Source organism: Ascidiella aspersa, chromosome 6 (genome assembly GCF_963924565.1).
Source record: "Ascidiella aspersa chromosome 6, kaAscAspe10.2, whole genome shotgun sequence".
NCBI lineage: Eukaryota > Metazoa > Chordata > Ascidiacea > Phlebobranchia > Ascidiidae > Ascidiella > Ascidiella aspersa.
This window is the reverse complement of record NC_139452.1, coordinates 20,574,591-20,597,556: the sequence shown is the minus strand read 5'-3', so window position 1 is coordinate 20,597,556 and position 22,966 is coordinate 20,574,591. Positions and strand designations below refer to the sequence as shown.

The 22,966-nt window shown below is 35.4% G+C and overlaps 1 protein-coding gene across 4 annotated transcripts in view; it reads right to left on the bottom strand.

The window, feature by feature from the left end:
- Window positions 1-7,742: 7,742 nt before the first annotated feature.
- The window catches only part of LOC146140686 (uncharacterized), a 37,176-nt gene continuing 21,952 nt past the window's right edge, over window positions 7,743-22,966 (bottom strand). For 2 of the 4 annotated variants that reach the window (XM_083391682.1, XM_083391684.1), the window contains 18 exons: window positions 21,322-21,456; window positions 20,813-20,960; window positions 20,159-20,297; window positions 19,962-20,075; window positions 19,548-19,667; window positions 16,486-16,617; window positions 16,116-16,241; window positions 15,749-15,853; window positions 15,396-15,482; window positions 14,961-15,026; window positions 14,462-14,607; window positions 12,128-13,384; window positions 11,397-11,534; window positions 10,256-10,391; window positions 9,764-9,890; window positions 9,584-9,639; window positions 8,188-9,424; window positions 7,743-7,934 (listed from right to left, as the gene is read on the bottom strand). In XM_083391682.1, coding sequence (XP_083247808.1) covers window positions 7,833-7,934; window positions 8,188-9,424; window positions 9,584-9,639; window positions 9,764-9,890; window positions 10,256-10,391; window positions 11,397-11,534; window positions 12,128-13,384; window positions 14,462-14,607; window positions 14,961-15,026; window positions 15,396-15,482; window positions 15,749-15,853; window positions 16,116-16,241; window positions 16,486-16,617; window positions 19,548-19,667; window positions 19,962-20,075; window positions 20,159-20,297; window positions 20,813-20,960; window positions 21,322-21,456 — 4,371 coding nt within the window. In that variant the 3' untranslated portion in view covers window positions 7,743-7,832. The remainder of the gene's footprint in view (window positions 7,935-8,187; window positions 9,425-9,583; window positions 9,640-9,763; window positions 9,891-10,255; window positions 10,392-11,396; window positions 11,535-12,127; window positions 13,385-14,461; window positions 14,608-14,960; window positions 15,027-15,395; window positions 15,483-15,748; window positions 15,854-16,115; window positions 16,242-16,485; window positions 16,618-19,547; window positions 19,668-19,961; window positions 20,076-20,158; window positions 20,298-20,812; window positions 20,961-21,321; window positions 21,457-22,966) is intronic. The other 2 variants (XM_083391683.1, XM_083391685.1) reach the window with 2 other exon arrangements.

Below are 22,966 nucleotides of genomic sequence, written 5' to 3'. Positions count from 1 at the left end.
TTTAGCTAAAAAAAACAAAATAGGTGCATTTTTTGGTGCTGGTCTATAGAGAATCACATAACTTTATTTTAAAAGTACAGTAACAGAACCAGTCGACAAACTTAAAATTTCAAGCTGGGAGAATATGTATAGTAATAGTTGACCCAGCCAAACCCAAAGCCAACCTACTCAAATAATGTGTGTTGATTTAAAACGCTACGCTGGGGAATAAGCACAAACTTGGGTGAGCATATAATAATTTTTCGTTAGAGATGTCATCACAAAGTTACATCCACAAAGTTATGTCAAAACATGATGACGCAAAGTTAAAACTCAAGAAATAACTTTAGAACAAAACACAGTTCATTTATTGGGGTAAAGTTCTAGTTTGGAGAGGTGTTACTTTCAATGCAAAAATTACATTTCTAAGATATCCATTTGCTCAATAGTAACCCTGTTTTAGGTAAAATTAGGGTAAACCAAAAAAAAATTAGGAAACAAGTTTTTCTCAACTGATTTGTGTCATTTGGGGATGTGTATATCCAGGACCGTAGCATGGGGTCGCCGAGAAGTCTGGACAACCCTCTCGAAATCTTAGTCAATAATGATCACCAAAACTAAACCGTGATTGCTGTGAGGTTACACAGGCAACATTGCACTTGGCAATGAAAAAATCGCTGCCACCGCCTAATGCTCTAATCAGTATTCACTGTTCGTTATTGTTGTTTCCTTAAAAGATGTTCTCTTGTCACCGAGCCAAGTAATCTCAAAGGGGCATGATAACGAAAAATAAATTTATCGACAGGTCTGTCACCAGATCCGTTAGAAATTAGTGCATTTCTAAGCAAAAACGTCTACCACAATTAGGGCATCCAATGGCAGAAAAGTCTAGACTTTTAGACCTTGAGGTCTTGGCAATGCACTAATTTGGACCTTTAGGTAAACTCCCGGCGTAGATAAATTGAAAATATTCGCTGAACATTCACAAAAGATTACAAAAAGTCTGAGATAGCATTAATAACACTTGACCCACCCTAACCCACACGCCAACCCGAACCCTAACTCAAATAATGAGCGTTAATGTAATAATTATTTGAATGCTGGTGAAAAAGCCCAAACTCGGTTGGGCATAAGCCATAAGATAGTTTCTCGTCTGGTACCATAGGATTGTTACGTCACAAATTGAGGTATTGGAGCCTAAAGCGTTTATGTAATTATTAATTCAATGCACATTATTGGGTTAGGGTGCTGGTTAGCGTTTGGGTTTAGGTAGGTCAAGTATTATAAAACTTATCTTTTGAAGCACATTGTTAAGGCAAATTAGTGCATTGTCCGAGACCTCAAAGTCTAAAAGTCGGACTTTTTGATGATCCTTTGGATGCACTAATTGTCGGTAGACCTTTTTGCTTAGAAATGCACTAATTTCTAACGGATAGGGGGTCTGTCTTGGATTAACTTTAACTTTCGAATTGGTAAAAATATGAGCAATTTATGGTCATTTGTGTCTTCATGAAAGGACGCACTAACATTTTTGGTCGATAGATTTGTGGGAATGCGTAACTTTGGCAGATATCCACGGATTCAACAACCAAAAAATCCGGCGCTCTTTCACTATTGTACGTGAAAAGTTATGCAAAAAAACAAAACAAAATAATACCGCATACCACAACGCATATTGTTTGGGTTAGGGTGCGGTTTAGCGTTTGGGTGAGGGTGGGTCAAGTAATATTATGTTTATTATTAATAATAACTTGACCCACCCTCAACCAAACGCTAACCCGCACCCTAACCCAAACAATATGCGTTGTGGTATGCGGTATTATTTTGTTTTGTTTTTTTGCATAACTTTTCACGTACAATAGTGAAAGAGCGCCGGATTTTTTGTGGTGTGCGGCATTTGAAGAAAGTTTTTTTTTTATTAATTTTTACGTACAATAGTGAAAGAGCGCCAAAAATCCCTTCGTCTTCCTGGAAACATTAGCAATATTTCCATTTAAAATGCCGCTCTACATGAGCACGGTAAAAGCGAGCAAAGTGAATGGTAAAAGGCTGAAAGGTAAAAACTAATATTCCAGATGGTATACAGTAGGGTTCCTCTTTTTCCCGGATTTTTTCACTTCCGGGAAACGGGATTAAAAAATAAAAATTCCCGGGAATACCGGGAATCTAGACGTAATTTTCGTGTCCTAATTACGTCATTATGATAATTAAAATTACTTTATATTAGCTCCAAACATTTATTTATGTTCTGTAGTTTTGATTCTGCATTCTTACAAGACCTTTTCGTATTAAAGGCTGGACCCTTATTTTATTTTATTTAGAAAACGCGCATGCAGGGCCCAGGGGGCATTTTTATCGGTAAAATAGATTCAATTAGATTTTTCCGCTAGTAAGCGCAAATAAGGCAACTCAGGCAACGACTCAAAAATGACAATTTTTTTAAGTTTTGCTATGTTGCCGAATACCCGGAATTGTAAAAAAATTTCCCGGGATTCAGGATCGTAATTTTGCGGGAAATCCCGGAGATTTCCCGACGAAACATTCCCGGAGAGGAACCCTAGTATACAGGCAGTGTAAATATATGTTTTAAACAAAACAATTTAGAGTAAAATCGAAATAAACTTTTCCAATAAAAGCATATTGAATTATTGTTCCACTTGAATGATTTCGCAAACTATGCTGACAACATCAGATATCAGATATAAACAAAAAGGATAATTGAATGAACATCAAATTGCACCATTACGCCAAGGCTTAGGTATTGATAATAATAACGTCAAACGCACACACATTGGTGTTTGTTTAACTTATTTCACCCTAACCGGAATGTCACAGAGAAAAACAGAAGTGTAGAGAGCGAAAATCTGTATTTGTTATTAAGGTCTTCGTTTACAGCAGTGGTCGGCAAAATGTGGGCCGCGAGTTATTTTTGAACAGTTTGAAACTTTAATAGTATTATGTAGTTTTGGGCCGCGTGATAGTGCAGGGCTAAACTGAATTTGTTTGAAACACTGATGCAGATTTCCGCTAAGATTCGAGTCCGGCTCCGTTTGTTAAAGGTTATTGAAGGTTCTTTTCGAACAACTTAGCCACAGCAAGGTATTAAACGTATCTGACTTTATTAAATAACATCAGAACGGCAATCAACTCACAGGAATAGCTTAAGGTTCATGCACAGTACTAGCAGTCCAGCATAATAAAGTCTGTCCATTATATTATTTTAGTTGGGTGGGTTGTCCAGTTCAGTTCCAGTTACGTTTCAACTGATTGAGTTAAGATCAGTCGGTTAAGCCTCGTTAGGCTTTTGTACATATCGCCTGGCCATCGTTTAGATTTGGGTCACGTCAATAAATAATAACAAACAATAAGTCGACCCCCTACAATAGCCGTAGATTCATTGCAGTCAGGGGCGTAACCAGAAAATCCAAAGGAGTTTCCCGAATTTTTAACTTCCTATTTTCCGTCTTCCCATATTTTCTGCCTGTCGTTAATGAATAACGACGTCATAAACTAGTGATGGGTATGACGCCATAAAAAGGTGATTGTAATGACGTCATATTTTTTTAGACACAGACAATTAACGTCCAGCAAAATAAAAACGCAAAGAGAAAACGTGCGTCGAAAGCGCTTAGTGTGCAATCGTTAACATGACGGTGAAATATGTGTGATTAATTTTGGTAGAATTATGTTCAGACTGTCAGCAACGTTCTGCCCAACTTTTATTTACAGGACTACGCTATTACAAGCACGTCTTTCTCCACCTACAATACTGAACAAAGATCGTTTTTCCCAGGTGTTATTATGCCACAATTAGCGCGCTACATCTGCGCCGAGCTGTGTGTCACGTCAGCTAACATACATGCTGTTAAGAGAAAAAAGGTTGTGTCAATTGCCCACCAAACACGTGATCTTAGGATATACCTATATAGAGCAGACCTGGGCAACATACGGCCCGCGTGCCGGATCCGGCCCGCCAAGCGATGTAATCCGGCCCGCGGCTTATTTTGCTAAAATGCATATAAGCAAAAACAAGGGCGAGTTTCTACACGTTTGTTTGTACGATATCTTAACGCTTTTTCCAGACTGTTTTCCGCAAAACTCTTTAGCGCATTTCAAATACTAAAAGGGAAATTATTTTCGCGCTTCGCGCGAATCCCTTAATTTTGTCTTTCTCAAATATATTCCATGCGATTATTTTGCATCTTTACAGACAAAAAGCGTCCTCTGCATTATGGTGCTCTCCCCAACGAAAGTTTAACAATCTTATCCTAACATTTATTTATTTTTTGCGCTTCGGTCGAATTTATTCCGTCTTTATATTATGAACTAAATACCAGCCGTTTTCTAAACTCTGAAACATACCGATTTACATGTTGTCAACCTAATTTAGTTAACGAACCCGATTTATACCGTCTTTGCAATATGGCCGTTGTACCGCAAGTAACACATCGCCGGTAACTTAAAGCCTCAAAAAGCAAAAAAAAAAAAAAAAAAAAAAAAAAAAAAAAAAAGTTTTTTGTGAGAAATTTTTATGTATTTTAATCTTAAATTTTGGGTCAATGCGCCCCACAACTGGATAAATGTCAACATATCAACAATATATATGTAGTCTATATTGTTTTATCTGTGCTCAATGCGTCACGTCCCCCTATAAATCTAAATTAAAGTTGGCATTTTAAAACAAATATAGTCGCAATTATTTCGCGCTTTGCGCGACGTCTTCTTCAAATTAGACTAAGCACAACTACAAACGTAATAACAAGTTCGTTAGCTTATTTGTTTGATCCCGTCAGAGTATGACATCATATATTGCGTGTATTTGAGATCTCATTTTTGACCTGGCCCGGCACAGCATTTCAAGTTTCTTATGCGGCTCAAGTTTCACATTTTTAACTTTGCATTCATTATCAAGCTACATTACAGATCCGTGCATACTGCATATAGTGTATACGGTACCCTAAAATAAGGTTTTCTGATACATTTTCGGGCACGGGGTCCCAGTCCAAGTGTTTCTGAGAAAATAATTTCTAATTAGGGCGTGATTCGTGAACATCCAGTGGTTTAATGATATATGGTCAACATTAACTGCAACCTATTTAAAACTATCTGCAGGCCAAAATTTACAATAAGATAAAGTTCCATTTTTCTCGAAACATAAAATTTGTTATTATTAAACGATATTTCATTGAGTCTATCAGAAACGGAGTTCCAAGTTTAAGGTGAAACTGTGTTCCGACTCAAATTTGTAAGTTTCAAATTGACCGAGAATGTCCGATATTGCAGGATCGGAGCTGATACACAATGTCAAGAGGTATAGCAACATGTTGGACAATAGTATCGGCGACGATTTTATAATATGTTCGCTACAGACCACGAAACGCATTGATTTATACATTGAAAAAAAAAATCTTTTGAAGTGAACAAATCGGAGGTAACTATATAACACTAAGCAAGTTTTGACCTATCAATAACCTGGAAAGCATTGCGATTTTCACAGGTATATATTTTGATTTTTTGAGCATATAGCAATGACGTAATTTCGTATTGAATTAGGATCGCGATATGCCTTACTTTTGTCAAAAAATTCGGGTGATTAGAAAAATCTTGTATAGGCTGTCTGCCTCCTTATTATCGACTAGCTTATTTATTACAACATTGTTCAGGTGACATAAACTGATACACGATGGATAGGTTAGTTTGATAATATCAGTTATTTTAATCTTAGTTATAAACAGTGTTTTTAAGGTGTTTGACATACTTTGACGGAATCAAATAAACGTCTGCAGAGTGCAGACTCGATTTATGCGCTAGCGCACGTGTTCCAAGCGGATCTATTTAAAGTTACTGGTTTTGAGATAACTTGTTGTGACACAACTTGTTATATCATGCCTAAAGTGTCCTGACGTATCCAGGTGAACCAAAAACGGATGTTTGATCCCTTCAGCGGCAATGACAGTGAAACCTCTAGTCGAGTCTTGGGGTTACCTCACTCTAAATCGTCAGTATGACCTATAGTGCGCGGTTCTTTACTTTTTTTGTAAATCTTCCCCATTGGTAATTGTTCTGTGCCTTGCCCTCCCTCAGAAATAAGTATCATGGCAAAACAAACTTTTCTATTTCGACCAAGCTACTTATCAAGGAGACAACATGGAAAACAGCAATAAAAATTTGTTTTTAGTTTTTTAGGACAAAATTTGCTTAAATTTAATAAGTTTAGTGATACCTCCAGTTACAATTTTTGGAAAGTTTACCTTTAAAAGTTGAAATCGCTATGATTGAACGCAAATAATGACTAAAATACCAATGCTAAATTTGGTATCGGACGAGCACCAATATACTAGGCTACCACTTGGCACCGGATGTAAGCGGACACTCGTAATTGCAATTCCGCGAATTGCGAACAAAATTTACGTTTATTTGTTTTCAACTGGCTAAATTAATTTTAGGAGACATGAAGCACTGGGCACAAATAAATTGCTCGTAGGCCTACCCAATAGGAAAAAATATTTTTTATAATGAGTGACCTACCTCTGTGCACAACGTAGATCATCATCAACTATTACATATTGTTCTGACAAGATGACCCAAATCGGCCGGAAAAACTCGCAAAAAACGAGACAAATTAGCCTAGTCCAAAAGCTTGATACCGAAAAACTATGAACCATTTCTTTAGTTAAACTAAAGCATAGCACGGCATAAAGAAGAATGACCACCAACAGTAACATGAAACTAATAAAATCACGATAAAAAAGTTAAATATTGGAATGGAGCTCGCGCACCCAATGCTCCTGGAGAATCGACGTCAGGCTACATTGGAGCTTGTCTTGTATCCTGCCAAAATACTTCGGCTTTCTTGACATTTGACCAGGATTTACTCGTAATTCATATGTAGGCCTAAGCATTCTTTACAGTTTACACAGATCGATCAGCAATATCAATAGGTTCTCGATTATAAATGATATTTAATTTCCAACGGTTACCTTGTCTATATGTTCACAACGCTACATGCGCAAGGCGCGCTACCTCGCACCCGCTATGCAACTGCTTAACTTTGTCTTGTGAGGTCTGCCATAGCATCTCCTACTATGGGAGACGGTCAAACCTCGGATCACATCGATACCTAGGCAGAAAATACGTCTACGTCATGTTTTACGACCAGAGGAAAAATAAGAGTATATACGCAGGAATGCGGACTTCTTGAGCATTTTTTTAAGACAATGGGGCGTGTGTAGCAGTTTTGTGGTAGCGTCGTTAAGGTTAAACAGCGGTCGTGTCATACGCTACCTGTTAATGGTGTCGCTTAAGCTGTCAATGTACTTGCTGCCTCGTTTGTCGAATATACCATTTCCTTTAATCGGGTGAGTTACCATGCATGACAAATGCCAACAAACATTAACCACCAGCGCCCGGGTTAAATTTAATAAACGCAGTTTTCGTTACTGCATTTTAGAAGGTCAGATCTTTGTTTTTGTTTTTTTTTAGAAGGTCAGATCTTTGTTTTGTTCTTTTTGTTTTTTGCCGATATTACTTATTCTTTCAGAAGTAAAGTGTAGGTACTGATTTATTGCGTGTTTACCAGAATAAAATAATCGTCTTATTGTGGAACAAGTGAAAATATTTCACGGGATCAGGGAGAAAAAGAAAAAACAAAAAAAAAGGTTGCTAACGTTGGAGGTTCGTTCTCTTTTTTATATAGAAAGTATTTGACCGTTTACTGTGTCACCCTACATTTACTGCTAGACTTGCGTACCTCCACATTTAACCACGATGTAAAATGTTTATTTTATGGGCAGTACTTTGCTAACAATGAAATACATACAATTGTAATTATACACGATATAAACTTGGCAAATTCAAAAGGATTTTTTATAAATATGAACTTTTGCTCTGCGCCGTGCAACGATCGGAAAGTTGGCTCTGATAGTGGTTGCAACTGCCTTGCTGCTTTCAGTTGCCTAAAAAGAAAAGTAAGTCTCAAAGAAGATACATGGTAAGTTACTTGAAGTAATGTAACTGAGTATAAAGTTGATAGCAGCAAAGGCGCTTCAAATACTTTTTTGGCAATCTTTGGCACAGAAATCTTAAAAAAGTAATTATTGCAATTAAAAGCATAAAACAGTCACCAAAAACGGCTAACTATAAAGGATTTCATCATTTTTTCGTAAATTATATGTTACTAAATTTTTAGTTGTTTATAATATAGTTTACCTTCTCAGTTTCTGTAGTTGTTTCTTCCGGGACTTCAATTAAGTTTATAGGTTCGTCACTAGGAGACTTTTTGTGGAAATCGATTGTATCCTCCGGTGTCAGATCAGGTTCATCGCAAGGCATTGCTGTTCCTTTTTTTGCCCTTAATGTTGCAGTAGCCGCTTTACTGCGTGTCCTAGAAGATGTCCTCTTTACCACCGGGATAGTATCTAAAGATTCACTGGTATCCTTATTGTCATCAGAGATACCAAATTTTTTTCGTTGAGATCGAGAGGATGTCCGTAACAGAGATGGCTCATCTTCAACCTCCACTTCAACTTTGCGTACAAGTGTTTTTCCTTTCCACCGCACTGGGGACCTAGGAACAGACGTCGGTTCTTCTTCCTTTGATTCAAGTATTTTAGTTGCATATTTTCTTCCTGACCTTGTCCTTGTTACAGCAGGGGGGTCATCTGGCTCAGATTCTCGAGATACGGGAACCCTATTCTTTCTTGATGACGTTCTGGTAACACGAGGTGGATCCAAATCATCGGAGTTTGCCGGCTTGTTTTTTGTAGATTTATCTAGATTCTCCACTAAATCTGGGTCTTCCTTGGTCTTCCTGTCTTTACTTTTTCTTTTCGTTGATGTTTTATCGGCTGAAGAAAGTTGTATAGAAATAGCATCATTATCAAGTATTTTAGTGGTACGTCGTGTTCGTGATGACGTTCTAGTAATTAAGGGTTGTTCCACTATTACACTTGGATCGCTTGCGGTTGGACTCTTTTTAATAGTTTTAGTTCTTCTTTTTGATACACTTCGCTTGACTGCAGTTTCTTCTTGTTCTGATGACGAATTCTCTAGCTTGCGTAGTTCAGAAGGAATCTTCCGAGTTCTTGAAGACGTTCTGGTAACAGATGGGGGTGCATCTTGATCTTTAGTACTGCGTCTTGACTTGGTTCTTTTAACCGTTGGAGGATTATCGCTATCGACACTTTCCAAAGTCATGTACTCAGAAGTAGAAGTAATTTCGTCATGAGCAACTGTTGTATCAGCAATTATTTTTCTTCGCGAAGATGTACGAGAAACAGAGGGTTGTTCGTCTGGACAATCACTTTCATGTTTGCTGTAGCGAGTTTTTCGTGTAGAGGAGCGGAGTTTATGAGTTGGTACCTCAACCTGATCGGCGGCACTTTCAACATTTGTCACTCCTTGCGATTTTCGGGATGGTGTATTTTTCATCACAGGAGGGTCGTTACTAAATAACAATGAATTGTTACAAAAAAATTAATAATAATGTGTTATATAAAAATGATGAATATTGCCTGATGCAATGTTAGCTACTTAAATACAATCTTTTTTGGTGCATGACAGTAGGGTTAAAGAAGCATAAAATAGCTATTTGTATGTCGCTTACTCGTCCGTGATTTTGTCAAGTTTCCGCGGAGAATGTTCTGCCACCAAACTGCGTGCCTGATAAGAATAAAAACGCGGTTTAAAATCTCATCTACACTAAATTATAGTTTATATTATATAAAAATTCGACCAAAATAGTAAAACAGATTTATAACTTTATTGGAGATTTTCGCCAAATTACCCTAACACGTGCACTGCTTCGTGTTGGTGTTACAGGTGCAATGGACCGCGACGGAGTTCTTCGTTTGTGTGACGAAACGGGAATCGGGGGCTTACCCGCCACGTCATCATTTTCAATGTTTGAATGCCTACCAAGTTAAAATATGTTAATTATAGACATATACCTTTCCACTAATATACTGTTTGTTTACAAAAACACCGACATTATCATTTCAAAAGTAATTATTACTCACAAAAAATACATTGGTACGATCAAAAAAATTCTATACGTTAGCTGTGTTAAGCCAAAATAAAAAAAAAACTGTGGTGTCTTTGAGAAAAGGGCGATGGACTTACATCTAATGGTTCATCATAAGATCGGTGCGAATTTGTCACCCAATATAGCCAAATCATAAAATCAATTAACGAAACGAAAAACAGACTATGTCACAGGTGATACGATCACACAGTAGCCACAGTTCGTACACAATATGTTTTTATTGTAAATCTTTACCTCGTCCTCTTTGAAGGAGTTGTGGGTTTGCTTTCGTGTTTTATCGTCCTTTTCCTGGATGATCTTGTCCTTGTGGTTGCTGGTGACAATACAAAGTGTGGCTCTGCAATTGAGTCCACTCGGTTTTCGCTGGATTCTTACGAAATAAAAAAGAGCTACAGTGAAAATGTTACCTTTATATTATCCTTTATAAACCAAAACGTAAGAAAACAATTGGTCCTTTATTTCTTTTTGGGATGACCCTGTTAAATAAAAGTACTTTAACCGCAATACATAATTAACATATTGAGTTTTCTAGACATGTTTGCAGAAAGGGTTTCCAACCAACAATTGTCAACATTAGAGGCTCAACTCATTGTTTAATTTCGGTTTACTACAGTACTTCTTATTTTTTTAAAGTGCGAATTGGCTTGTGTATTGTGCACACACAATTGCTGTAATGTGTTTTAATTATTTATTAACACACAGTGGATTAACGTGTTGACGATTTTTGCCACACCAAAGTACAAGGAGTGGTTTGTTTTGGGGCTACAAGAAAGTGAGCTTGTAAAAACATGGTCACAAACAGGGGCAGATCCAAGGGGGCAAACATGTTGCACAAACTCTATACAAAATTTATGTTAAATTAGACTATGAATGCGAGCAATACGCAAATCTCTTTTATGTGCCTAATGCACACGTATGCTTTTAAACTTGAGGTTTTCCAATTTAAACCAAATAAAAGCCTTTTTTGCACTTCGCGTGATTAGTCTGGCGCACGAGTTCCTAAAAACAATGTGGTGATTTGTGTATGAAAAGGATCGACTAAATAATGAACGTGAAAAAGTGCTCAAAAAGCCATTAAAAAGCGACGCACAGTGTGACGTCAACGCTACTTTTGTTCGGTCATGACGAGAAACTTGTGTAAAACGCACAAGAAGCGAACCAACAAATGGCGAGAAATAAATATCAGACTGAATTTAATTTACTACAGGCTAATAGTTAAATTTAAGTTACTATCATACCTTTAATGAATATATCATGTAATTACTTTATTTAAAAAAATATCTGGTCTTTTTTATTTTATATTTATTTTTTAAATTATTCACCCTTTCCGTAAGCGAATTATTAAATAAACTAAAATAATAAATGGAAAACTTACGAAATTCAACTTGGCGACCCTTATTGACAGGCGGGGAGAGTAGAAAAACAGGTTCATTGAATAATCGGTTTGCAGTGGGCGTTTTGGGCATTTTAGGTAGTTGGTTTGTGGTTGAAGTCAACTCTAAGTCATGCTTATCTAAAAAATATAAAAACTGTAAGTCATGCTTACCTAAAAATATTTTTTCCCTAGATCAGTTGTTGTACAGCATTTTATTGTTGTTGGCCGTGAGAGGAACTCAAGTATTTAAAAAAATATAATTATTATTGTAAAACTATAAAGTTGTGGCCTGCATTTATTTCATGAATACACAATACTAGAAAGATCTTCTGCATTCAAAAGAACAGTAAACTTTTACCAAAATCGCGAGGGTTGGACAGCATTTAATAGCACTAAGGGTAATTACCTACAGAATAAGAACTACTGCACTGGTTGTTAGAAAGTTTTTATCCTGAATCATTGGTCCTCCGAACTTTATCTTGCGCCACACTTTCATCACAAACAATGTTATATTACCTTTGAAAAATACTACACGACCAACCAACATGTAAACACCATAAGATTGTACGTTATTTAATTAATTGGCAGTGTACAATTGCGTCTACTGGTTTTAAAGTATGCCTATTTGTAATACGGGTTATTATATTAAGAACCCCTGAAGGCGCACAGTGTAACAACCACATCACTAGATTGTATTAAAAAAATCAAGTACTATGGCAAAGTTAACTTACCATTTTCTGTGTCTTCCTGCGTCCCTGTTGTATTCCGTGATTCGTTCTCCTCCTGCAAAATAATATGGGCAGCAACTTTATCAACGGGAGATGCTTTTGGCAAGGAAGGTTTTTCTTCAGAGGGACAGATTAAACTTTTTTCGGGAATAAGAGATTGGAATTGACGCACATTTGCATTATTGTCTACCATCACAGCTTTTGGATCCTTGGACAGCAGCTGTTCTGAGGAAATAAGCGTTTGAGAAACGATCAAATCCTTTGACTCGTCTGACATTCGTTTTTCATGTTTTGTTTCCATTTTGTGCGTTTTAGAAGTGTCAGTCAGATATTCTTGCCAGTGGCCAGGTTTGATTTGCGACATTTCAGCCTGTTCTGTAGCATCACCAGAACTAGTCAATCCTTCACTTTCATTGCCACTTAAGTGAAGATTGAGCACAAAGCCTTCGGACTGGTTGAGTGGCGAACTTAATGCTGTACTTTCCTTATCTCCACCAACTTTATCGTCTAAACTTATATCGCGATGAAACATAGTGTCTGTTGTTTGCTTTGTTTCAGAAAGCTGTAAAAGATATTCGGAACCAGAATTTTTTTCAAAATCATTGTCACTAGAGTCTAGATGTAGAGAAATGTTTGCGGACTCAGAGGTTGGTGAATTAGATTCCTCAACTTCAGGTAAAATTACATTTCCAGGGATATTTATGTCTTTGCTTTCATCCACAGAAACTCTACGTTCAGCATCACATGCTAAACTTGCTTCAACATGATCGACTTCAGTGGCATCTCGAATTGGCTTGATGTTTCCATTTTCATCATCAGATATTTCCAATTTAATCTCTTGCTCTACTTCACCATCACTTGAGATTGCGATGCTGTCATTATCGGATGAGTCGCTCACATAAAGGGAAAATTCTTCCGGTGCGGTGGAAGCAGCAGGCTTTTCCAAAGGGATCGCTTGTTCAGGAAAACCTTTCTCTGTGTTTTTTGAAGCATGTTCATTTGCAGTTGATGTGATTATGTTGGTTTCAAAAGCTTCTTTGAGTTTGGGCTTGGAAATTAGCTCTTCGGATGAAGTTTGATGAACATTCGATTCTGAACTCTGATCAAGCACCAGATGTAGCTGATCTGTACTCGACTGCTCCTCGGGTATAGGAGATAGTTGAACTTCGTTGCTGCTTAAATTATATTCTTCTGATGTTTGCATTGATTCCAGGGGTTGACAAATGCTAGAATTAGCACTTTCCTCCAATGGTTGCTCATCTTAAAAAATATTTGGTCTTTTTATAAAAAAATACATGAAATCACAAAACTTTATTTTTGTTACACATGGCACCTTTTTATTAAACTGTAGAAAACACTTAACCGTGAGAACATTTTGTGCAGCCCGCGACTAACCAAAATAAATTATTATCTTTTTCAGTGCCTTATGTGCTTCAAACGTTCCTCAGACCAATTACAAATATCCAGCGTTTTTAAGTGTATTTTCATGCCTGTTGAATTGCTAAATTTTCTAATCATGTAGTACAAGGTGGCCCAAACCCATACCTACAGACTAATTAAAACATTTTGTTGGCTAAATTAAACATTTAAACTTCGTGCCAACCTTTTCAGCCCAAGCCGCCATGTATATGACGGCATGTTGTATTGCTTGAACAGAATAAAAGGAAAAAAAGCACAATATGTCAATTCTCCAATCCAACTGAAAGCTTAGCCAAATCAAAAATTCGACTTTTTATTAGACTTCGATTAAGAAACAGGGGTTATTCTAGGATACTTGTTTTATAACATAACGTAGAGAGATACATAGCTGGGCACATATGAAGGTTATTTTTCGTGGTGAGCATTCTCGGTTGCGAGAGAGAGTTATTATATAACACATACCCCCCACCTGTGTTATAATATCCCCACCAAAAACGGAAAAGTGGATATTGTGACAACGCTAAATCCCCGCTTGTACTAAGTTGAATAATGTTCGCTTTTGGATACATTATTATTATTTTTTTGCATACATTATTTACAATTATAGTCGCATGGAAGATTTTTAAGAATATTTTCGTGTGGCAAGGTAAGACAGGCGCTGCTGTTTTATATATTACATATTTTGGATGTTATAGCATTACAAAAAAGGAGGTATAGTTTTTTAATGTGTTATTGATAACTACAACTAGCAAATAGTTAAGAGCACTGTCATACTTGCAACTATTGCTTGACGTTAATCTAACTCTAATTGAAAATTTTAAATCAATACATGTTATATTTGGCTGTTGATATTTAACAGTGACGAAAAAAAAACTATTTCTACGGCATTGCAAAATATAAAAGAAACTCTCTATTTACCACAATTTTGCTGAATGTTTGGCGACATTAGAATGACATCATCAGTGATATCACCAGTGACATCAACATCAGGTTCTTCATTAGCAGATCGCAAGATAACTACTTTATCCCCAGCCAGGGATTTTGGCAATCCTTCTAAAAAATTCCTGTTCAACACATAAACAAATAAAAAGCAATTAAAGGAATTATTTGTTTCTAAAAAAGTAAGATAAATATTCAAACTGATTACAAATTGTTAACGCTAGACAAAACATCAACAAAAATAAGCACAGTAATATGTTTAGCAGATTAAAATAATGAGATACCATATTTTTTTTTTATTAAAAACCAATACTCTCAAAGAGAACAAGGAAGATATATATATCGATATACATTAAATCCACAGTAATAAATTTGTGCTTCATTGAATCAATGTTTTTAAGACAATAATGGTAACTTAATTTGATGCATTGTTTAAACTTAATAGGTAAGGTAAACACATACTTTTAAACAAACATACCTTTCGTCAGGTTCCTTTATTGGGCTCTTCAAGCCATGAAACCTCAAACGTTTTGGTGTAAAAGAGCTGTGAAAAAAGACAGTTCTAATATAAAGGCAAATTTTAAACATATAGAATGCAAAAAACATATTTGAATTTTTTTATTGTTAAATAAGACATGTCTAAATCTGGGTGAATTTAAAATAACAACATTCTGCAAATGTGTGACCTTTATAACTATATTTCACTGATAAATTAATTAACATAAACGTATTCTACAAACAAGCTAACAGAAATTTTAATTTTAATTAGCCAAAATTTCTAAATAATGTACAATTGGAAGGCCAGAATAAAAATAACCTTGGTGCTATATATCCATTTGGCCATATTCAACAATAATAAAGGTTCAGTACATGAAATGCATGTATTCTAAAATGCAAACTTATTTGAACTGACATGTGCTCAGGCTTCGTGCTTTCTGCTACATTTATGCTTTTAAATGAGCTTTCCACTTTTGGTGTGTGAATGACGTTTTTTGAATCTCTAAAAACAGATAAATTCATTACTATATTTAAAATAAATTAAGGAATAAAGCCATAGAAAATATAATACTAAAGTTCAACAAATATTCTAATTTTAGTACTAAGCAATAACACTGGTATGGTTAAAAAATGTCTCTTGCGTAACCTTCATAAATTTATAATAAATAAAACTTTGATAATTGTAATATGTCAGATACTTGCATACTTATAAAAACAATTGACTTTCTGAAAAAACACATGTAGTGGTAATCGTAAAAATATACTCACACATTATGATTCTCAGATAAGGATAAACCCTTTCTTTTCTTAAACTGACTGCTATCAAGTGTTGGTGTTGCCATGCTGAGTAAACCAAGGATATGCTCAAAATCACTGTAGGAATATTAACCATGCTTTCTAATTGTTTCTGATATTACTGAAACCTTAATTGTGTTATAGAAAATTGGAAAACAATTTTAACCTAATTTGCTAATTTGTATTTAACTTTTCAATTGAATAAATGCTTCTGTTATTTTATTTTTTATTGCCTTTATTAAGCTAACAATACTATACTATTGTAACTCAGTCTGCAGGTATGTAAAAGTTAACTTTTCTCGCTTAGGTAAAGAACTTTCATGGCTAGCATACAACTGACCTTGTTATGTCCCCAAATGTAGTCCCAACTTTGCTCAGCGAAGTTAAACTATCTGATCCACCTGGCGACATGGTACTGATTGTTGTTGACTGTTGAGGTATTGATGGAAGGGAAGGAGATTTGTTTCTGCATCAAAACAAATCATTTAGTATGCAAGACAATTTGAAATTTAAACATAAAGCTTTGTAGAAGTAAAGGATTCAGTGGGTCATATATAAAAAAATATTACTGTACGATCTCCAATAAAAAGGTATTCCACTTATCTAGTCAAGCTGTTATTGAACTAAATAAGAATAAAGTTTATTCATCAATAATTGCAAATGATGCATTTTTATCAATAAAAGTTTATAGATCTTAATGAGCAACTTACTTTAAAAGCTTGACTTTCAATATGGATTGAGGAGTCATGAACTCAAATGTACTTTCTTTTGAAGGTGACCTTGGCAATTTTCTTACAATTGTCGGAGTTTGAAGCAGCATTGATGCCATTGTGGACAAAGAACTATAAATTAAAGACAAAGAGTTTTCATATAGCAATAGATTTTAACTAATTTAAAAATAATAATAATAATAATAATAATAATACAAGGTTATGTTAATCAGTGATATATGCCGAAACCCAGCCACCAAAATGCAATTCAAGCATTAGTATTTCACTAATAAATTGGCTTCAATACAACTTTAAATTGGATTTTCAAAACCAATATTTTAAGCTTTTAAACAGGTTATCTAAGTCTGTCGTACCGATTATCCCATGGCAGTTTGGTCTAGAAAAAAGTTATATAGGCTTAAACTAGGGGTGCCCAACCTTTTAGCTGTTGACGGCCGCATTGATAATCTTTATCTATCTCACGGCCGCCAGTAAATTACTTTTAGATAAGACGTCATAACATTAAGTCATAACGTGACGTCGTAGATGTAGAACAATTATTCTTAAACATACTTGTTGTTGTCTAACGATGTCGTGCAAAAATATAGAACTGAAATATAGTCTAATCGCGCAAAGCGCGAAAAAATCGTTTATTGGGTTTATATATTGGGTTTTTCAATGTGACACGTGACGCAGCTGGTTGTCGAAACGGCGCGCATGCAGTTTCATGGGTGGTACTAAGGCTGAATCCCCATCGGACCTCAGACACGACGCGACGAAACAGGTCTGACTATTGACTTGTCGCGTCGTCGTGTATGAAAGCGACTCTGTCAAATACCCACCGACAAAGCGCGCGAAACTTGAACTGGTCAAAGCTAGGCGATATAATTCAGTTGTGATCATGGCGGAGGCAAATAAAATGTAAATTTTGGAAGAAATGTGTTTTTGGAAACGTAACCAGCAGTTTATACGACAACACTAGTAGTGGGTATACCCTATTTGTGAAAAAATGTATAAAGAGGTTTCTTTCCATATACTTTTTCGCACTTTAATAAAACATAAAGATAAGTTTTAAAATTACGCAGGTTGTCTACAAAATTGTTTTTTGAACTAGTCAAGCTGGTAAAATCAGACATAGAAAAGAGAGATACGAATTAAAATAATATAAAACCCGTAAAAATCTAATGGTTTTTATCAAAAAGCATCTTAAGACACGGTAAAAAGTAGTGCACGCGCTATCTCGCTGCCAACACGGGCACGGCCGCCATAACATCTTAACATAATTTTAGTCGGCAGTCGGCAGAGGGAGATACAAACAGAGCAACGTGGCTCATTTTAGGGAGACAGACAGAGCAACCGTGGCTCATTTTGCTCCCTCTTAAGCGAGTCGCCGAGCAAGTGGGAAAAATAGAAAGAAACTCGTGTGCACCCAGACAGGAAAAAAATTGTTTCTTTCTATGAGAGAAAGTCGCGCATCTCAAGCGAGCGCCGTCGCAAACCGGTAACGGGTGAGCAACTTTTATTTTTTTGGCGTTTGTTAGCAATTCTGGATCGATAAATGTAGCTATATATATTTTGTTGCTGTGTATAAAAAACCGTGTGAAAAGAGTAATTTAATTTCAATCCTTATAAGTCAAGGGACGACCAGCGCTTTGGTGTAAACAATAGGCTCAAGGAAAAAAAACATAATATGTTATGAAATTTATTGTAACCGAACGTGTGCATCGTTTCAAGTAAAGACTTAAGTTTAAAACTTTTAGCACTAATTCAACCACGCAAAATTTAGACAGAGTACGCAAAACATCGAATTTTTTGTCGCATTTTGAACACTAAGCAGATTTACTTTTCAAACGAGGTTTTCTTTCGTTGGACGTCAAATACTGCTACCACACGGGTCGTATACTAAACATACTTTTTATTTGCTTGAATTTCGCGGAATTTGAACAATTGCTGCTACGACTTTTTTACGTTTGTTAATAATAGGTTTGATGTTACATACCCCATGTTTTTTTAAATCATCGGCTATATCATGGAGCTTCAGCAAGCTTATACAATGCTGGTAGCACGTGAATTAGTAATTAAATGGTCACAGCGCGTTCGCGACTTTCCCTGAGTGACCTATTTCAGACACAAAACTGCTTTTTAGGTTATACGTTAATTTTTTATCTTTAGATTACTTTAACCAAATGAAAAAAAGTACTGGGAAATTACGGAGACAAAGAATTAGATCTTTAGAGCCACACAGATGAGTCAAAGAATTAAACACGCCATTCCGCTTTCACACAGGCTGTGGGGTGTTACTCTGATTGTGTGGAAGCGAAAGTTAACCGATTTTAGACCCACGATATGACATGATTTGATATTTTTATTTAGTGACACGCAGTAGAAACGTTTAGGCATACGCAAATTTGTTATGACATTTGAAAAAATATGTCTGCATTATTTATGCCACTTACGAAAAACTTACGCTATCCGTAACATTACGGGTTGTATGCTGATTACCTAACTTAGCTTCCATAATAATGGGCTATAACGTGAGGCTAACATGTTACAACGTAATGTGCAATAGTAATAAAGAGCCACAGTATGATGGATTGTTTCATTTTGTTTAACCAGATAAAATTCAGGTAGACTTCGTAGATTATGATGGTAAATATTCTATTTAACCTGGGCAAAGCCGGGTACTTCGTCTGGTGCTTAATAAAATACGTGTTAACGGCCGCATAATCATTCATCGACGGCCGCATGCACGGCCGCAGGTTGGACACCGTTGGCTTAAACACTGAAAAAAGTAAAAAGGCCTTTCCAAGCTAACATAGCAGTAATGTCTCCTGCGTATACAATTTATGCTTGGATTTTGTTAAAACTCGCAAAACTAAATTTGCAACATATGATGGCAAAATTTGCAACATATGATGGTTATTTACCCATATATAGTAAAGGCACACAGCCTAACTTTTTAAATATTGTTTTTCCACTTAGTTTGATGGCCCCATTCCAAAGGCCTGTTAGAACTAGCACTACAGGACAAAATAAAAATGGTGAAATGCTCGGAGACTAACCTCCGTTCCTCAGACCTTTCATTAACCTTACAGACTGGTGAGGATTGTTGAACAGACAACCTGCTTGATTTTTTCTTCAACATGGGGGATTCCTGATTAAAAGAATTCCTGTTCTTTCGTCTGTTGAGTTAAACATTTTCAAGTCTTTTATCTGATGTAAATTTCAGCTTTTTTAATATTTTAAAACAATAATAATGCAAACTGAGTCAAAGAATAATGTTTATAGATAGTAAACAGAAATAAAAATTTTCCAAAAATTCTCTGTATAAACACAATTTTTTTACTTATTTTTTCGTCAATTTTCAATCGTATTCGATTGAGTTAATTTATGAGAGTAGTTTTACAACCCACACCAAAAAAGGTCATATTTAAAACAAACAAAGTAACACGACAAATAAAACAAAATAGAACTACCTGTCCTCCGATCTTGAAATGAAAGAACTAACTGTAGCTGAACTTGTAATATCATTAGTAAAAAACAGCTTTTTCTGTTGAGGAGTTGCATACAAAGCTGTGTGTACATCAGTTCTACAGAATGTAACTTATTATATCTTAGCAATGTCAAAAAAATGATTAACATTCATAAATATGTGTTCTTTTTTAAGACCAACCTTTTTCTGAAAGGAGTCATTGATGGTTTATGAAGAGGTTTCTTGCATTTGTCAAACGTAAGAGAAAAAAGAGCAGAGTGAGAAAGTGGCAGTTCTGCTCGGGAGTTGAGGGTTGCAGAAAGTGGACGAACTTCAACTACTATAAATTGGAACAAAAATAATCTATATCAGTGCTCTTCAATCTTTGGTTTGGTGAACCCCTAAAGATGTTGTGACGAACTCATGCACCCTGTTTACTTAAAAGGTAATCGGAGGTAAAAAGCGATATGAAAAATCATTATGCAATATGCATGTTAATATCATCACGCCAATTAAACAGAATGGAGCGGCCATAGTTTTACACACTGACGGTGAGAGTTCGATTATGGCTGCAGGCTGCTTGCGAGTACTACTGCATGTCATAAAACAGCATTCAAACATTTTTTTATATCCTAAATGTCAAGTGCACCCCATGCATATTTTGATGCACCGTAGGGTCAACCTTGCATTCAGGTTGAAGAGCACTGATCTATATCAGCATTATTAAATATATATATATATATATGATATTTTAAATAGGATAAAGGCAGTAGGGAAATTTAAGATAATGGTAAACATATGTTACACATTTAGTTTTAATCATTCCATTGCAAAAACTAAAAATTAGGCAAAAACCTTGTTTTTTGACAATCTTATTTCTTTCAAATGCTTTGTTCTTAACAGAAATTAATTCCCTTTCAACTTCTGGAAGAATGTTGATGTAACCTTGCACAATATGCCTCAATGTTTCATGGTGTTGCTTAACATGATCATTGCGTTCAACCTGCATAGTAGTAGTCCTAAATTATTATTCAAAAACTAAAACTAACAAGATATGTCCCGAAAATAAATTTTCGGCCAATATAATTTAAGTCCTAGCAAACTTTGAATTTGTCAATGTTGTTATTGCTACGTATTATCAACACTGAATGGCCAATGCCACAAAAATTACAGAGAGGGTGACACTAAAAAGTACCTAATTTGCGATTTAATTAAATAACAAGATTAAACATAATACAATAAAATGCCACCAAAATTAATAAGTTACATAGTAGTGTGAAGCTATGGAATTTGTCCTTCGAAAATTAGACCTGTAAAGGGGCGTCGCCAATAATAAGCTTAAGAAGTACTATTCCATAACTAACCATAATATAAAATGGCTTGCTTTGTTGAAAAGCTTGGATGCCTTCTTTGTATCTCGACTTTTGCAAATGATACAAGACCAGCAAATTGTGAGCACTGGGAATACTTCCACTTGATAGATATTTGCAAACAAGGGTCTGTAATATCAAAATGACAATCTTGCACTTTTGATTAAATGTATTGCTGAAAAGTTGCCTGTTTTAAAAATAAATGACATTTTTAGACTAAACGGCTAATAAATTAGCACTACTAATAATATCTATATCTCATGAGTGGGTCATTCAACATAATCCAAGCGGACTGTTTTGAAACACAATGTGTAATATCTATACTTTAAAATATTCAATTATGTAGATTTATATATTTTTGTAGACTATAGACCAGTGATTCTCAACCGCGGCTCACAACTGTACATTTTGCGGCTCTCACTAACGGAGTGAAAAATTAGTTAGCAGTAGCGGAATTGCAACAAAGTAAGTAAGAGAAACCAAGAATTAATGAAATTGAGTTCAGCAAGGATCCCGAGTACGAAGTACTAAATGTTACTCCCAGGTACGAAGTACTATTGTTACCGGGTTACTTTCGTTCTGCTGTTTAAAATAATTTTGTGGTTTGTGACGTCATAATATATTTAGTCCTGCTGGACAAGCTATGGCAATAAGAAATATCTATTACAACAGTGTTAATTAGTTAGCCTAGGCTAGCGTAATGTATATTTGTTGTTTTCTTGTTGCTTTCTTAATGTTTTTTAATTATTAGCCTACTGTTGTTTTTATGCGGCTCCTTGCAAACCTTAAGTTTGAAATGCGGCTCTGGCACTAAAAAGGTTGAGAATCACTTCTATAGACCTATTGTGATCTACTCTCACTGGAAAGTAATGAAAGACTATAAATGGAATATATTATTTAGCTATGGTAAAATATGTTTGAATGCAGAAATTAGTCTTAACATAATCATTACTGGAGATATTTTAATACGTTTATCTTTCTATCTAACATGAAGAATAAAAAAGGTGGTAGCTAGGGATGTTCTAAGTTGATTGTTTTTACCCAAATTCATTTTAGTGCAGGAATTGCTTCTAATTTGTATATCCACAAGTGGCAAAAAGTGCCTTTTATTATGGCGAAACAATGCTTGTCAATGGAGCCACCCAGTCAGATGTCAGCGTTTTTGAGGTGACCAATTAACTGCCAATTAAATTACTCTATATTGAATCATCATTAGCTGTTGAAATTGGGGGAGTTGCTACTGTTTAAGTCAGGTGTACATATTTTGATATTTCTTAAATGCACTTGTTGCAAAAGTAACATTTCATAGGAAAACATGCTAGCTTTAGACAAAATACACTATGGTGTTACTCGAGGTTACCCACTACCAATATCCAGTGTGCTTACATATAGTGCAGTTGTTAAGTAACTAACACAGTACTGTAGAAGGTTTGACTTTTTGTAAGTACAACTAGTTTTAAAAAAATATATCTTTAATATTTATCACAATTATTTTTATAAGCTAATATTTTAAATTTTAACCATTTTTCATGGCACTATATAATTGTTTTTTATTAATCTACAGTGTAATAAAAAAATCTAGATTTATAAAACAGAAAAAACTAATAATAATATACTTGATTTGATATTTCAAGCTCAT